The sequence below is a fragment of the Zingiber officinale genome, chromosome 7A (assembly GCF_018446385.1).
Source record: "Zingiber officinale cultivar Zhangliang chromosome 7A, Zo_v1.1, whole genome shotgun sequence".
In the NCBI taxonomy this organism is placed as follows: Eukaryota; Viridiplantae; Streptophyta; class Magnoliopsida; order Zingiberales; family Zingiberaceae; genus Zingiber; species Zingiber officinale.
This window is the reverse complement of record NC_055998.1, coordinates 140187483-140203517: the sequence shown is the minus strand read 5'-3', so window position 1 is coordinate 140203517 and position 16035 is coordinate 140187483. Positions and strand designations below refer to the sequence as shown.

The 16035-nt window shown below is 38.3% G+C and overlaps 2 protein-coding genes across 2 annotated transcripts; both read left to right on the top strand.

Annotated features, from left to right (window-relative positions):
* Positions 1 to 231: 231 nt before the first annotated feature.
* On the top strand, positions 232 to 6697 carry LOC122002895 (protein cornichon homolog 1-like). Its single transcript, XM_042558279.1, has 5 exons — positions 232 to 430; positions 3883 to 4064; positions 4844 to 4966; positions 5670 to 5761; positions 6408 to 6697. Exons 1-4 carry the CDS (start codon positions 356 to 358, stop codon positions 5737 to 5739), a joined length of 450 nt encoding a protein of 149 aa, XP_042414213.1. The 5' UTR covers positions 232 to 355; the 3' UTR covers positions 5740 to 5761; positions 6408 to 6697.
* Positions 6698 to 10285: 3588 nt separating this feature from the next.
* On the top strand, positions 10286 to 11781 carry LOC122000570 (serine/threonine-protein kinase UCNL-like). Its single transcript, XM_042554943.1, has one exon. It carries the CDS (start codon positions 10420 to 10422, stop codon positions 11632 to 11634), a length of 1215 nt encoding a protein of 404 aa, XP_042410877.1. The 5' UTR covers positions 10286 to 10419; the 3' UTR covers positions 11635 to 11781.
* Positions 11782 to 16035: the final 4254 nt, after the last annotated feature.

Sequence of the window (16035 nt, the reverse complement as noted above, 5' to 3'; positions counted from 1 at the left end):
TTTTTTACTAAGACAAGTATAATATTAAATTAAAATAATTTTTTTCATAGGAAAGCTCATTATAGTAGTTTGTTGATGGGATTCTCTAGCGTCACTATTACAACGCGTGTGTAAGATTACACTCGTTTTAATAAAGTTTCAGATATTAATTGACCAAATCGTGATATTACCATATCTTTATTGGTTGTAAACTGCTGTATGATGTAGGTCCCGCTTCTGCAAGTTCTGTTATATCACTGACACTATCCATTACTTTTTTTTCCCTAAACTTTTGCGCGTCGGCTTATAAAATGGCAAAAAAATCCCCCCAAAAATTTGATGTCCGACGCGATCACCGGGAGAATACGACGGCGCCATGGTGGGGGAGCTTGTTCTCTGGTTCATTTCCTTCGTAGCGGTGATCAGCCTCATCGGATTCAGCGCATATCAGGTAAACCCTAAAGCCCCAATGCGAAACCCTAGTGAAAGTCGCTTTCTTTTTTGCTGTTAACTTGAACTGGCGCTAGATCGCGGTGTAGGATTGTCGTCCGAGCTGTGAATATAGCTCCTTGTTCTGTTTATAATTCCCCCTCCACCCCTGTCGTCTGTGAATAGCGGAGCATGAAAATAACTTTTTTTTCCAATTCAATGTTTTTTTTTTTAAAAATTCTCAACATTTTTCACGTTAGCTTTTACCCTTTTTTTTTTTTTTTTGGATAATCAAGCATCTTTGGTGTCAAAAAAGAGTTTTGTTAAAACACGATGTCAAAAAGTTGATGATAAATACTTGTTTTTCTTTTTCAAATTTTTGTTTATTTTCTGGCGGATTTTTTTTGCAAACAAAACGCATTTGGTACCTACTGATTCCTTTGATGGTTCCAGATGTCAAACGTGTTTATCATGACAACAATGTAAATCCCTTTTATTTCACCGAGGTAGTAGTTCTTTAACCTCTTACAAAACCAGACTAGAAATCAAACTAGACAAGCTCTAGGTTACTTGTTTAGTGGTTGGTTTACTCGACTGAGTTCATTTAACAGACCCACTTAGATTCATAAATCAAACAACAAATCAATAATTTTCTACACATAATAATTTGGTGGCAATCAAAGGCGAATGAACTATATCTTAAAATACTAATGAAACTATTTTATAACAAACAAGAAATATAATTTCTAGCCAAATTACAATGTATAATCAAGGAAATGAGGAATATAATTTTGGAAAACAAATCATAAGGAAGAGCCTAATGTGTGTGGGCTCTGATTGTGAAGAACGGTGGAGGAGCTTTAGAGGAGTGTTGTCCAGTGCAGGATGGTTGCCCGCAAGGATGATTGTCACTTGAGCATTGTTGCGCATGGACAATAGAACAACCGACAATGTGCGAGACCATCAATGTACATGAGGTAAGGACAAGGAAGTGGTGGGGGATCAATTAGCTTGGTGACTGTCTTATGAAGTGGCCATGCATGAGGTAAAGTGGAGTTGAGGAGATCAATGGTGTTTGATGTTGGTGCCTTCTTGTAAGTTAGGTGTTCCATATTCACTCTCTTCAGTTAAGACTCAAGATCCAGAATAGAGAGAATGAGATCATAGGGTGTTTCAGTGGCTAGAGTTAAGGTAAGGGTTGAGTTAAAATTTAACAACAATATTAATCAACTGTTAGATACACCCTTTATGTTTTTGTTATGAAAATGGGTAATTCTATCATGTTAATGTCCATAACAAAATCAGACTCTTTTTATATAAACTAGTCAGATCTTCCTGATTTCTTAAAATTGGCAGTCATTGTTTTTGACCGGGTATTTGCAGCTTTGATCTTTAAAGGGAACTGACTGATCCAGGAACTCGTTTCCATTTTTTTTCTGGTTGAACCTCCAGTCTGGGCCAATTTTAATAACTATGAAATCAAGTGGGCAATTGATTGCAGATGAAATTAATAGGCTCCTCTCTATCATTTCAGCTCAATGGATTTTCTATCAAGCAACAAACAATATGCTGTACTTTCATTATGACTAATTTAGGATGCTACTATATTTACTCTATCCTATGGTATCAAAGAGTAGGAGTATGTTGAATCCTTTTAAACTGTTGAGTCTAATGAAGCTTAAAGTTTCATGCTCAGCATAAGTTATTTTATTTAGTTTAAATGGATAAGTACTACCTATTAATAATCTTAGAAGATAACATCATTGACTGAATGGATAAATATTACCAAGTAATACTGTTAGCTTAAATGTACAAGTACTTTGATAAACTTATCCAATAATAATCATCAACCAAATGAAGAAGTGTTAAAACTCTCCCAAAAGCCTGATTGATTATGCTTTGTCACAAGACTTGGCAGTCATTCCTGGTTGGTTACACCTATTTCTTACCTTATCCTGGCAACAAGCTGAACTCCTCTACTTAAAAGGTTAAATCACCTTGCAATGGAACAGTCACTATTTTCTTATTTCTCTATATTCTACCTTGCGCTGTTGAAAATGTTAGGATTGCAAACAGGATTCTCTTTGTTGTTGTCAATTAAGGATCTAGGTGTATCTATTGGTGTAGAGTCGAATCAAGTCTGTGCAAGGGGCAACATCTAACCTTTGGATAGATGCCAGTAGCCTCTTAGTGCTTTATTTCTAACATTTTAATTTTATTTTTATATTGCAGTGTCGTTTTAATCAATTGTTAAATTTTTTGCATTAGTATTTATTATTTTGATCAATTTACGCATATGTAAAATTAAAGCATTCAATCCAAGATGTCTTTTATATATATATATATATATATATAGAGAGAGAGAGAGAGAGAGAGAGAGAGAGAGAGAGAGAGAGAGAGAGAGAGTTTTGTTAGCCTGGACAACGCGCAGGGGTGCCTCTCACACAGGGAGGCACCTCCGCACGTGAGAGGCGCCCAAGCGTATCGCCCAGGCTAACAAACTCATGTGTGTGTGTGTATATATTGAAATTAGAGGTACACATACATTGTATTATAATATTTAATTGTCTTAAAAACCTATCACGTGTGGATTTATATTTTTTTGAATTTCTCATAATTTCATAACAATTAAATTCTACAATAATATAAAAAATATTAAATTTATCATTAATCTCAATATCAAAATAAGAAATTTCTTTCCTGAGATAATTGGAGATAATTTTGCGTATAGCTAAAATAATAAAAGATCAAGTACATGTATAATAATATGAACGATAAAGAATTAAATGAAGATATTAACATACAAAAGAGAATTGCACAGAGGTTATAAAAATAGAAACCAAAGATGATTGGTATCTGTCCTAAGGTGGGATGTTCTCCTTGGCATAGATTTGATTTAACTTTACATCCCAAGATATGAAGGCCTGGCCTTCTGTTGATAATGACAGGGTGAAACATTCTTTATAATTCTTAACATCCGTAAGCATAAAGTAAAAAATTTTGAGAATAAGAAACTAATGGTTGCTGCTTTCAAAGGTGATTTAACCCTTTCAAATAAGTAATTCTTCTCGTTGCCATGATAAGGAAGACTAGACACAATTAATTAGTATCTGCTATATAATTAAAACATATTTATAGATTAAGGCCAGGCTTCCCTCTAAATCCATAAAATAGAGAAATCATGTCTGAAGGACTAAGCAACACTCATAGTCAAAGCACATAGACCTAATTTTGGTAGCATTTATCCAAGGCTATTCATACCTAATTCAGCATGTGTTTGCTTGATTGAGATATGGAGTCTGTTCTTTTGTCAGGTCTCTTGGTTAATAGTGTTCGGGTGAATTTATTTCTAAAAGTTCAAACTAACTCTTTCTTTTGTTTATCTTATTGTTCTAGTAAATTCCTAGATCTGTTAAAATCTTAGACACACTACTCTTTTCCCTTGAAACTTACTTGGTTGTACTTCTGAAACAGCTTATTTGCCTATCTGATTTGGAGTATGACTACATCAACCCATATGATTCATCGTCACGTATCAATGCTGTTGTGACTCCAGAGTTCATAGTGCAGGGGATATTATGCATTTTATTCCTCCTAACATGGCATTGGTTTCCATTTTTAATAATGGCTCCTGTCACATATTACCACATAAAATTGTATGTATCATCTTGCCTTCGTCTAAAATGTTTCTGATATTCCCTGTTTGGATTTTTTTCCTTTAAATTATCAAAATGCCCCCTTACAATTTCACTCTTTTGACCAATTGTTTCACTCCATTTTAAATTTGACTATATATTGATTGCTGAATGACGATTAGTCAGTTTGATATTTATCAATTGCCTTGGAAGTAGTGTTGTTCCAATATACTTGATGCATTTGTGGGGGTTGTTTTTAGCTCTCATTATTATTGACTGTGTTTATCATTTATCAAACTGAAATAAGGTTGTAATTAGCACTGGTCACTCTAATCTCACTCTTATGTATACATATGTGTTGCTTTCCTTGGTCATTTTTCATTTCCATGTTAGAACTGTGTATCAAAATATATGTGGCTACCATGTTGGGCTTGGTGTAAGCATTTACCAAGTGATATATCTATCACTTGCTTTCTAATGAAACCCTACCAGGATATTAACAGAAGGCCTCCATTAGGAATCAGAATGCGTTACCATACAAAAATTGGAGGAATACCTTGATTTTCTGTCACCTATATTTAAATTTAGATTTAGTAAATACCTTTCATTGACATCTTTGACAAAAATATTCTTCTGTGTGTCATCCTTACTCTGACATTCTTTTGCAAGAAATTGACATGTATTAATAGGCATGTTCTATTCAAATAGTCAAATTATTTAGCTGCACCAACTTAGGGCATCCTATATCCATATTTTTAACAATCAATATAGTTATATATTTGATGCATCTTTCATACCAGATACATGAAAAGGAAGCATCTAATAGATGTTACTGAGATCTTTAGAGCATTGAATGAAGAGAAGAAATACAGATTTATCAAGCTTGGTTTCTATTGCTGCATTTTTATCATTGTCATTTACAGGTATGCTTCTCAAGATTATTACTTTCCTTAATGCTCATAAAAAAAAGTTCTATGCTTTGATTTAGTATTTAACAGTTTTGTTATTTCTTTTACTGTTTCTTTAGATGGAAACTATTACGCCAACATATATTATTTATCTTTAAAGTTCCTTTTTTTATTATTTAAAATAAATTCTCTTTCCCTTATTTAATTTAATGTAATTAATAGTTTTGTAGACGCAGACTGTAGTGAACGGGTTAGAATGACTTTTAAATATTAAAGGTTCACAGTAAAAATTACCATTAGTAAAATTTATATCTTTTAGTTGTTTTTTAAAGCCATTCTGAAAAGTTAACTATAGTCCAGGTCTACAATAGTATTAATCATATTAAATTAAATAGAAGAAAAAAATAATCTATTTTAAGTTTATCTAACATGACCAACTATAACATCATGTTGGTTATGGACTGAGATCCATGATGTTCTTAGAATATTGTTTGTTTTTGTTGCTTGTAAGACTGTAATATCTTTGTACCTTCTGAAAGTAATTTTTTTTTTCTGGCTTTCATGATATCATTGAAGATATTTTTTATTTTCATCTGGTATGTCACCGCTCTTGTTTGTTTGGTAGTAATTAGTTCTTTGAGCCGTCATTTTAATATATAGTTTTCAAATTGTTATCATTAACCTCATGGATGTTGCTAAAATGTGCAACCTTTTCCAGGCTTGTGACTACTGCCGTTATGTTACTTATCAACGAAGATGAGTGGAATTTAGAATCTGGGATGTTTTGATATGTATTACGAATGGTAGTCGGTAAGCCATTCTCCCTCAATTCTTAAAGAATACTCTTTGATCCACTGTTTAGAAATTTCATTTGCTTGCTTGAAAATGTCACTTGAATGATCTAAACTCATTCGTCATATGTAATATTATATTGAATTTTAGTAATAAACTATCATATAAACTGGAATGAACCGATAAGAAATTGATCAATTACCTTTTGCCCATAATTCTTAACTAATGTTGTTAAATAATAGTATGGTAAGTAACTAGTATCCTAGATTGCAATACAACTTTCTAAGTGATGCTAATGGTAGAGTTTTCAGGCTTTTGAACCAATGCTTCTCCTTGTTTGGGCAAAAGAAGTGATTAAAAAATACTAATAAAGAAAAGTCGATATGAGTGATGAAGAGAAGAGTAAAAATTATACTTTTGTTAAACTATGAATAAAGAAAAGTCGATAGGAGTGACAAAGAAAAGGCTAAGGAATACTTCACTTTGGACGATCAGTCTCAAAAGTAATCTGATATGTACCCAAAATGCGATCTACTTCTGTAGCTGTCGCCGTGTGATCTTTCTCCATCGAAGAATTTTCTGCCTAAACTGCATTATCATTATCTATAATTCTTCTATCTTTTCCTTTTTGTTGGCTTGACAGAGTTTTCTCTCGACACTCCAGGTTTCTTTGCTGATCACGACTTGCTTTAGCATGGAGGAAGATGCACGGAGTTGAAATCCATCAGAAGTTCGAGGGCATATGAAACCGATCATGCGGCAACTCGTGCTCGATTTGCCGTCACTCCATTATGATGGTTTTGTGAGTGTATCATCGAAACTTCTCCCACTTCCCCTCGAAAATTTGTTGAAGTTGCACAGTTCGTTGTAACTTTAATTTTATCATGAGATTATGCTTTGTAAAATGACTTTTTACTGCGCTTGAAATGAAACTAGTTGAACAGACTTTTTCAATGTTGCTCATTTTATTATTTTTCTATATTTTAATTTGAAATTTGTTTAATAATAATCCCAAATTCTCTTTAACGATTATTCTTCCATGCATGCAACTTGTCCATGAATAAAATTTATGCTTATAATTTCATACACATGTTTTATTATTATTTCTATGGAATCATGAACCAGAACCACCCAAAAAACAAAAAGCATCTAATTCTATTATTTCATTTGCAAGTTATTTCCTTTATTATCTCAGAAAAAGATTGTGCTCAAATCTTTCATGATGTTGAGTTTGATTTCTATATATTTTATATATACTAGCCATCGCCAGTGTTGTATAACATGTAAATGATTTTTTCTCATAAAAAATTAATTTAATTTTTTATATTAAATATTCAATTGATAAAAATAGATGTTACACGTATCTTTATCAAAAGATAGAGAAAGATATAATTTTTAATGTTATCGGTCTAATGTATTTATAGAATCTTCTCCATTTATAGAAACAAAATTATGGTAGTATATATTTTTATATAAAAATAATTAGAGAAAAAAATGAAAAATGATATTAAGGTAATTTTATTTTAGTTTTTTATCACAATTAGTTATTAAAATTGAGATTCTTAATTAAATAGTTAGACATAAATAATGAATGTGATTTTTTTTAATGATTCTTTATTAATTTTTATAAGCCAAACAGAGGAATTTATTCCTTACTATCTCTTTTTCGATTTTGCAAGCCAAGCGAATTCAATTCTCGTAATATACCTGATATGTGGGATATGGGAGCATGTGATGTGGTTCCGGTCAAAGTCTAGGTCAAAAGTCAAGTAGAGATGAAAGTGAAAGTCCTAAGATTCACTCACTGGACTCCTTCGGCCTAGTCACCCGACTCTTTTGGTTCAATCATCTGATTCTTTCAACTCGGTTCAGTTAATCCATTCGAGTTCGGCTAGTCTACTCAACTCCTTCATCTCGAGTCACCCAATTTCTTTTTCTCGTTCATTAGACTCTTTCAGTTCGATCATGCTTACACTCTATTAGAATTTACATCACATCTTATGTGACTAGTTACATCATTTTTCTCGGAGAATTGGATAAAATATAGTCATTTCTTTCAAAAGACGTGAGCACCGTTTTTCCTAAAAAATGCGGGCAACGTAAAAGCACAACAATAGCTTTATATAAAATCCTCCATCCCCAAAAGTGCATGTATGCACAACCATGTACTCTTTTACTACCCCCAACTTCTACTTCTCCCAAACTCTTGTGTTAATTTGAACGTTTGGGTAGTCACGCCGAGCTAATCTCGGCATCCATTCTAATCCTTGGTGGAGTATTGTAGGAATCCACGAGCATCCAAGAGCTCTCACTTTACAATCACCCCCTTATTGACCTATCAAATTGGAGTCCTAGACAAGAACAATATACCTTTCTATGTTGTTCACGAATATAAAGTTACTCATGATTCATTTCGATATCGGGAGAAGTAAAATATAAATATAAGTTTTTTTTATAATTTGTTAATAACATGGAAGGCACTATTAAAGCCATAATTTATGAAGTGCCAATTGAGATCATCACCATGAATTTTTTCCCTAAAAGAAATCTCTAAAAAGTAAGCATTCTCTTAACAAAGGCCAAAGAGTATAAAGACACAACACTATAAAATCCTCCTTGTACCCTAAAGTGAACGACTACAAACTTTTCATCCCTAAGAATACATTAGTCGCGGAGTTTAGAGTTGATGCCAGTAAATTTATATCTTTGGTTTCAATTGTAGAGCGAGCAACCAACAATAGTCTAATAGAGTAAAAGAAATCGAACTCTTACATATATTTGAACAATGATAACATAAATAAGGCTCGAACTTCACGACTCTATGAACTTAAAAAAAGGACTCTATCAACTATTGTTGCATTTGTTATTAGCTCAATCATTGTGTCTAATGTGGCTGCCATTACATATATATAAAGTATTTAGGATTGAGGTCTAAGTGCTCAAGCACTAGCTTGAATAAACTATAACATTGGACAAAGGTCATTAGAACAATAATGTCCTCGTAAGGAAGATTGATTGATTGAATGCATCTCTCTAGTCCGCGAATGTACTCCTATTCTACATATCATATGTTTTTACAAACTAATTTTGAGTTAACTAGATGATCTCGACGCAATCCAAATTTGGGTCATGACGAGCACAATCTGTGTGCCGGACAATGATAACCTAGCCCAACCTATGAGTTAGGTCAGATTGTGTCACAAATGACTCGATATGTTTGATACTACTACAATAAAGTGTCCATCAAAGTAATCTACAAAAAATGTTAAATTGAAAAAAAAAAAGAGAAGAGATACAAAAGACCTAATCACTATGATGATGCCGGCAAATTATGATAAATTCCAAACAAAATATCGATCTTTGTTAGCTCAATCAGAGAGCATGTTCGCTTGTCTCCTACAAACTTGTTAGTCCCGGTCCCCCGAATCGATGTTAACCATGAACACGAGCCTACAAAATAGTCAATATCAAAGACAAAATGACTTAGAAGAGTCAAATATTTAGAAGGAGAAATCTCTTTCAGTGTAGCCCTCAAGGCTCATTTATAGGCCATGAGCAATTGAATGCCCTCTTAATTATTGATTGAGTCCCTAATGCTCTAACCTAATAAGCCACAAAGGCTGTCCATTACTCACTTATGTACACAATGTTAAATGATGACGCATAACAATCATTCGATATAGATATTTACTTAGAAAGGAAAATTAGATCATAGACGAATCAGATGATTAGGTTAAATGATCTTCGGGTAGAGACTCGTGAATTTACGAATCAACAAAATTGAAGTTGTTGGATCGAGATGCTTAGATTGAAGCTTCTTCGTGCGGCGGGGTTAGGGCGGCTCATAAATAAATATATGCCCTCTTCATGTCATCAATTGACTTAAGATCAAAATAATTGGATTGAAGGATAATTTAAGTGTTTAGATTTCATTCGATTAATCTTGAAGATAGATGACTTTCCACTGATTTACCTATCAGATAAATTATAAATGCAACTTTTGCACTTAGAGGCTAAACTTTAAAATATTCAGCCCTACATAGATGTAAACTCTAATTCTCTTATTTATTCTCTTAAATGCTTTATACTACATAAATTACGGGGCTTTTAATCCTCTGTTTTTGCCCTCATTCATGAGTATTATTATTAAACTTTAATTATGGCTCCAACCATGATTAAGCCCAAATTTAGAATCATGTAGTACAATAATTCTATAATTAGACAACAAAATCTAATCACCATGCAGATCTCCAGCTATTTAATATTAAGACCTCCTAATCATGCAATCACTTTCTTTATTATACCATATACATCATGCATGCCAGCTAAATACTTAGTCCTTTTTCCAAATCAATACTTAATATTTTATTTATTTATTTATTATTTTTTTAAAAACTACACCATCACCTATTTCACTTTGCTCCCTCAATTTTATGAATGTTATATAGAACATAAAATTTTTGCCAAATTGCATCAAAAGATACATTCTAACTTTTAAAATTTTCCATATAAATTAATCAATCAATATAGTAATCCATAGGATCCGCTGTCACAAATCAAGGCATCTTATTTCACCTTTCCCTCGTCCTTTAAATTCTCTCTCTGTTTTTCTTCTTGTTCATTTTAACAATTGAATTGAGGAGCAAGAAAGAGAGAGAGAGACGAAGACAATATCAATGGAATTGGAATTGGACCGGTTGAGGGCGGTCCGGGTCATCGGCCGAGGAGCCATGGGAACCGTGTTTCTCGTCACCTCCCGGTGCGCCGGCGATCCTTACCCTCACCTCCCTCCTCTGTTCGCCCTGAAGGTCGTCGATAAACACTGCCCCTCCGCCAAGCCCGACGCCGACCGACGAGCGCGGTGGGAGCTCAACCTTCTCTCCCGCCTCACCATCTCCTCCACCGGCGACGCCGCTCAGCATCCCTTCCTCCCCTCCCTTCTCGGCGTCGCCGAGACGCCGGAGCTCCTCGCGTGGGCGCTCCCCTTCTGCCCCGGCGGCGACCTCCACGCCCTCCGCCATTCCCTGTCCTCCGACGCAGCCTTCTCGCCCACCGCCGTACGGTTTTACATCTCCGAGCTCGTCGACGCCCTCGCGCACCTCCACGCCCTCCGCGTCGCCTACCGCGACCTCAAGCCGGAGAACGTGCTCCTCCAGGCCTCCGGCCACGTCACCCTCACCGATTTCGACCTCTCCCGGCACCTCCCCCGTTCCTCTGTTTCCTCTGTTGCCGATCCTCTGCCTTCGCCGCCTGCTCGCCGTCGCTCCCGCGGCCATCTCACGCGCATATTCGCCTTCGGTGATCGTCGACACGGAGACCACCTCAAGAAGGCCCGCTCCGCCAGGGTCTCTCCTGTGAGTCGCCGGCGGACTAGCTTCTCGGATGGCCGCTCCTTCTCCTTCGTGGGAACAGAGGAATACGTGTCGCCGGAGGTGGTGCGCGGCGAGGGACACGGCCTTGCCGTCGACTGGTGGGCCCTCGGCGTGCTCGCCTACGAGATGGCCTACGGGCGGACGCCCTTCAAGGGGCGGAACCGCAAGGAGACCTTCCGCAACGTGCTTTCCCGTTCGCCGGAGTTCCCTGGGAACCGCCGCTGCGACCTCGCCGACCTCATCGAGCGCCTCCTCGTCAAGGACCCCTCCCAACGTCTAGGCTCTGCCGGAGGCGCCGACGAGGTGCGGTCCCACCCATTCTTCCACGGCGTGCGGTGGGACCTCCTCGCCGACGTCACGAGACCGCCGTTCCTCCCGCCGCCGATCGAGGAGCTAGAGGAGGCAGTGGCTGCGGGATCCGAAGGGTTCAACGTCATGGACTACTTCAAGGGCCTCCGGCAGCCTTCGGCATCACCGTCGCTATCGCCGTCGCCGTCGAGCTCATTGACGGTGTTCTAAATTCTAATGCACGACGTTTTTTCAGTTAACTCCCCAAAACTTCTCGAATTTTCTACTTCTGTACATAGCGTAACCAACTGCCATTGGTCAAGAGGCCATCGGAAATAGGTTATAATGAGGGGGCAAAGTGTAATCCTTTCCAGTCCAGCGCTTACAAAAAAAAAATTATAAATTTTATAAAAGAAAACTATTCTTATTACTTTATTGGTATTCTAAAACAATAATATAAGAAATTTAAATAACAAAAATATAAGGTTAACATATAACTTTACATAAAGTTTAATGGAAATTTTATAAAATATTAGTAAGCACCGTTAAATATTATTTGAGAAAGAATAAGACTATAGTTAGCTACGATAGAATATGTATATATATATTCCGTGTCCATATAGTATAATTGATTTTTTTTTTTATTTTTTAAACTCTCGGTTATATATATAGCCATCGTGGACTCTCATAGTCGTTTGATTCAGTGATAAGGGCTCACCTCTCAAAAGATCATTGCAGAGGGTCGTTGCCACGGTGGAAATCAATGTTGGAGCAATTCCAATAGATCGTGGGACTATGTGTTTTGGTGTTTGGGCAAATGTTTTAAGTTAGGATTGCCCTCATTATTTGATATGTGTACTTGAGTTGTGCAGAACTGCAGGATACACATGTGACTCAGGTTGACGGCTTCGGGTCCGGTGAAGGATGGAGCATCTGAGGGACCGTAGACAAGACAGCAAGGACAAATGCCGAGGGAGGCGACTTCGAGGCATACACGAAGGATGACATTGGGGACGAGCCGCGGGCTTGAATGCATCCGAGGGACGAGAGCCAAAGGAAGTAGGCCTGAAGGAAAGAGGTCAAGGCTACAAAGAAGAGTCAAGTGAGTCGTGAGGGTCCGAGAGAGCAAGAAGCTAGAGGAAGAAGAAGATGAAGTCCGAAGGACCGCTCGGATGGGATATCCGAATTCCACCTCCGTACGACAAAGAAGAATTCAATTATTGGAGGAAGCGGTTGGAGACATGGTTCCAAATGGATTGGAACCAATGGGTTGTCTTGAGTGACCCATTTGAAGCTCCTACGGACAAGAAGGGTAAACGCCTCCGACCTCGATATTGGACCGAGGAACAAAGGGAGCAAGCGGAGGCGGATAAGAATGTAACAAAAATTTTGTTAAATCTATTACCCTCTAACATAATTTTGAGTGTAGGTGAGTACGAGAATGCAAACGACCTTTGGAAAAAGGTAATTGCACTTCATGAGAGTCCTACACAAATCCAAGAAGAGGAGAACCCAAGGAGAAGGACTCATTGGTCCAAGAAGAGGTGGAGCAAACGGAACTTGAGTCACGCTCAACATCCGAGGAGGAGAAGGAAGATGAGGTATCATCTACATCCTCAAGAATTGAAGAAGATTCCAAGACAAGTGAAGGAGAAGAAGTCTTGGAAGTCAACATAGCAAGCACCTCCACCGAAGTGAAGTCAAAGAACAACATAATTTGCTTCGGATGCAATGAGAAGGGACACTACAAGAGTAGGTGTCCAATGGGTAAGAAGAAGGTAACTCCTAAACCCATTCAAGTTAATTTGAATACTAACAAGGGTTGTAGGAATGAAGAAACCCAAGGAAGGAGGATGCGCATCATATGCTTCACGTGTGGAGAGAAAGGCCACTACCACACCAAATGCCCCAAGAAGGGAGAAATTAAGAAGTTAGCACATCTAAAAAAAAGGTAGATCCGCTACCTTAGCGGCCCACCTAGTGCCGGCCCCACGGATATGGAGGAAGGTTCATGCAGGTACACAAGCCATAGGCGCATGGCGGGGTAAACCCCAGGTCGTCAGTTCCTGAGAATCGACCCCTGGCTATTACGCCAGAGATACCATGCACCCACCGTCTGCGCTACGCCCTGGGGGCAGCTAGCGCATCTAAAGAAATGGGAGAAGAAGGAGAGAAGCAAGTGTCACGGGGGAGCTTCAAGGGTAAAGGAGGTATACCCTAATTTGAAATGCAATTCAAATTTTCATGTTCCCATGCATGCTAGGAGAAATGATTTTGATTATCATTGTATGCCCATGCAAAATTTTAAATTTAAATATCATGATAAGAATAGGGTAAATGTTGATCATAACCCTAGGAGACTTATGCATGATAGACCTAGGAAAGTTAAATTCTCATTACCTAAGGAGAAGAAGGTAATAGAGAACCATGGTATTAATTCCAAGAAGGGGAGACATATGCCTAGGAAGGGTAGGTCTAGGAATGCCCATGGTGGACATGTTGACTCTAGGTTTAGGAACCTAGAAAGGGAAAATCAAGCTTTAAAGGCAAAGCTTGATCGTTTGGAGAAAACCCTAGAAAGATTCAATGTTGGATCTAAGGGTCTTGGTATGGTGTTGGGTAGTCAAAGACCCAACAATGATAGATCGGGCTTGGGATGCCGATCTAGTCCCTCCAAGGCCAAAAGGAGACCATGTGCTAGGGTGGCACATGATAAGGGCAAGGGAGAGTTATCTAAAGCTAATGAGAAGAAATATGCTAGGGTTGCATATGATATGACAAGGATGATGTGTCTAGGGTGCACTATTGTGGTTTAGCTATAGTGGAGAAAGCATCTAAAAAGATGGCTAAGGCTAAGAGCTCTAGGGGGAGCTCAAAGAGTCATGTTGGGACCCATGGACAATGGCTCTCAAGTGGGTACTACTTGAGATTCTAGATGTGTTATGGAATGTGCCAAAAGGTTTGGAGACGGATTTGAGTCTCAACCTTAGGGTTTTGGCACAATTAAGTTGTGTTTCATGTTTGAAAATATGACATTGGGGTCATATAGCATGATAATTGATTTTGGATGTATAGATGCCATATAAACCAATGCTAGGGATGCATTGTGGGTTAGTATGGACAAATACATCAAAAGGAAGCCAAAACTAGGACTTTAGGTCAAGGTTCAATTGAACCATTTAGCTAGTTTTGGATTTTGTATCAATCTTGGGATTGGTGATAGATACATTTTATAATGTATTTTTCCCAAGTAGACAAGGGTACAATAGACCTCTCCACAAAATTTGAGGATTTTTGAAGGTCTAGGGAATTTCTGGTGCATTTCTGAAGTTTGTCTGAAAAGGTTGATTTTTCCAGAAATAGGGTATCCAGTCGACTGGTGATGATACCAGTCAACTGGTAACAGTAGATTTCGACCACAGAATGCTTCTGTAAGGTTGTGTCGAAGGGGGCAGTCGACTGACACTTGGGGCAGTCGACTGATACCAGCCTGAAAGTATTTTTCAGCGCTGATCTTGACTATGTCAACTTGTTTAGATGTATGGGATCCATGGGGGATAAATATATGAGTTTAGGGTCAGTTTGGATGATAAGTTTTCAACAATTGGGATATTGTTGGAGAACTTTTTGGATGTTAGGCAAAAGGGGAATAAGTAAGGTTTAATTGGGAAAACCTTAGTCCTTTTGCGTAGGAGGAGGCTTGTGATAGGTTCTTAAATATCCCTGTGGTAAAATCCTAGCTCATTGGGGAGCTTAGGTGTAGGGGGAGCATTGGGATAGGTTCCAATGCATGTTTGCATTTTGATTCGGTGGTTGCCAAGTGTGTAGCCTTGGCAACGTAAGTCCATTCGGCGGTATAAGTCCAAGTGTGTAGCCTTGGCAACGTAAGTCTATTCGGCGGAGTAAGTCCAAGTGTGTAGCCTTGGCATCGTGAGTCCATTGTATTAGCATGTTTATTTGCTATTTGTTTTCCCTAACTTAAACGTATTGCCAAACACTAAAAAGGGGGAGATTGTTGGAGCAATCCCAATAGTCTGTGGGACCATGTGTTTTGGTGTTTGGGCAAAGGGTTTAAGTTAGGATTGCCCTCGTTATTTGATATGTGTACTTGAGTTGTGCAGGACTGCAGGATACACATGTGACTCAGGTTGACGGCTTCGGGTCCGGTGAAGGATGGAGCATCCGAGGGACTGTAGACAAGACAGCAAGGACAAAGGCCGAGGGAGGTGACTTTGAGGCATACGCGAAGGATGGCATTGGGGACGAGCCGCGAGCTTGAATGCATCCGAGGGACGAGAGCCAAAGGAAGTAGGCCTGAAGGAAAGAGGTCAAGGCTGCAAAGAAGAGTCAAATGAGTTGTGAGGGTCCAAGTGCGAGAGAAATGTACTCGGGATGGGAAACCCTAGGTTTAGGGTTGTACCAGTCGATTGGTACCAGGACCAGTCGACTGGTGGTGAGCACAGAGAGCTTCTGTGCCCGAAACGGCTGGGATCAGTCGACTGGTCCTGTGATCAGTCGACTGATAGAGAGCCGTTGAGAGAGTCGTTGGGCTGGCACCAGTCGACTGGTGCTTGCACCAGTCGACTGGTAACGGGCAAATCAGCTTACTGATTTGCTCCAAGCTCTATAAGA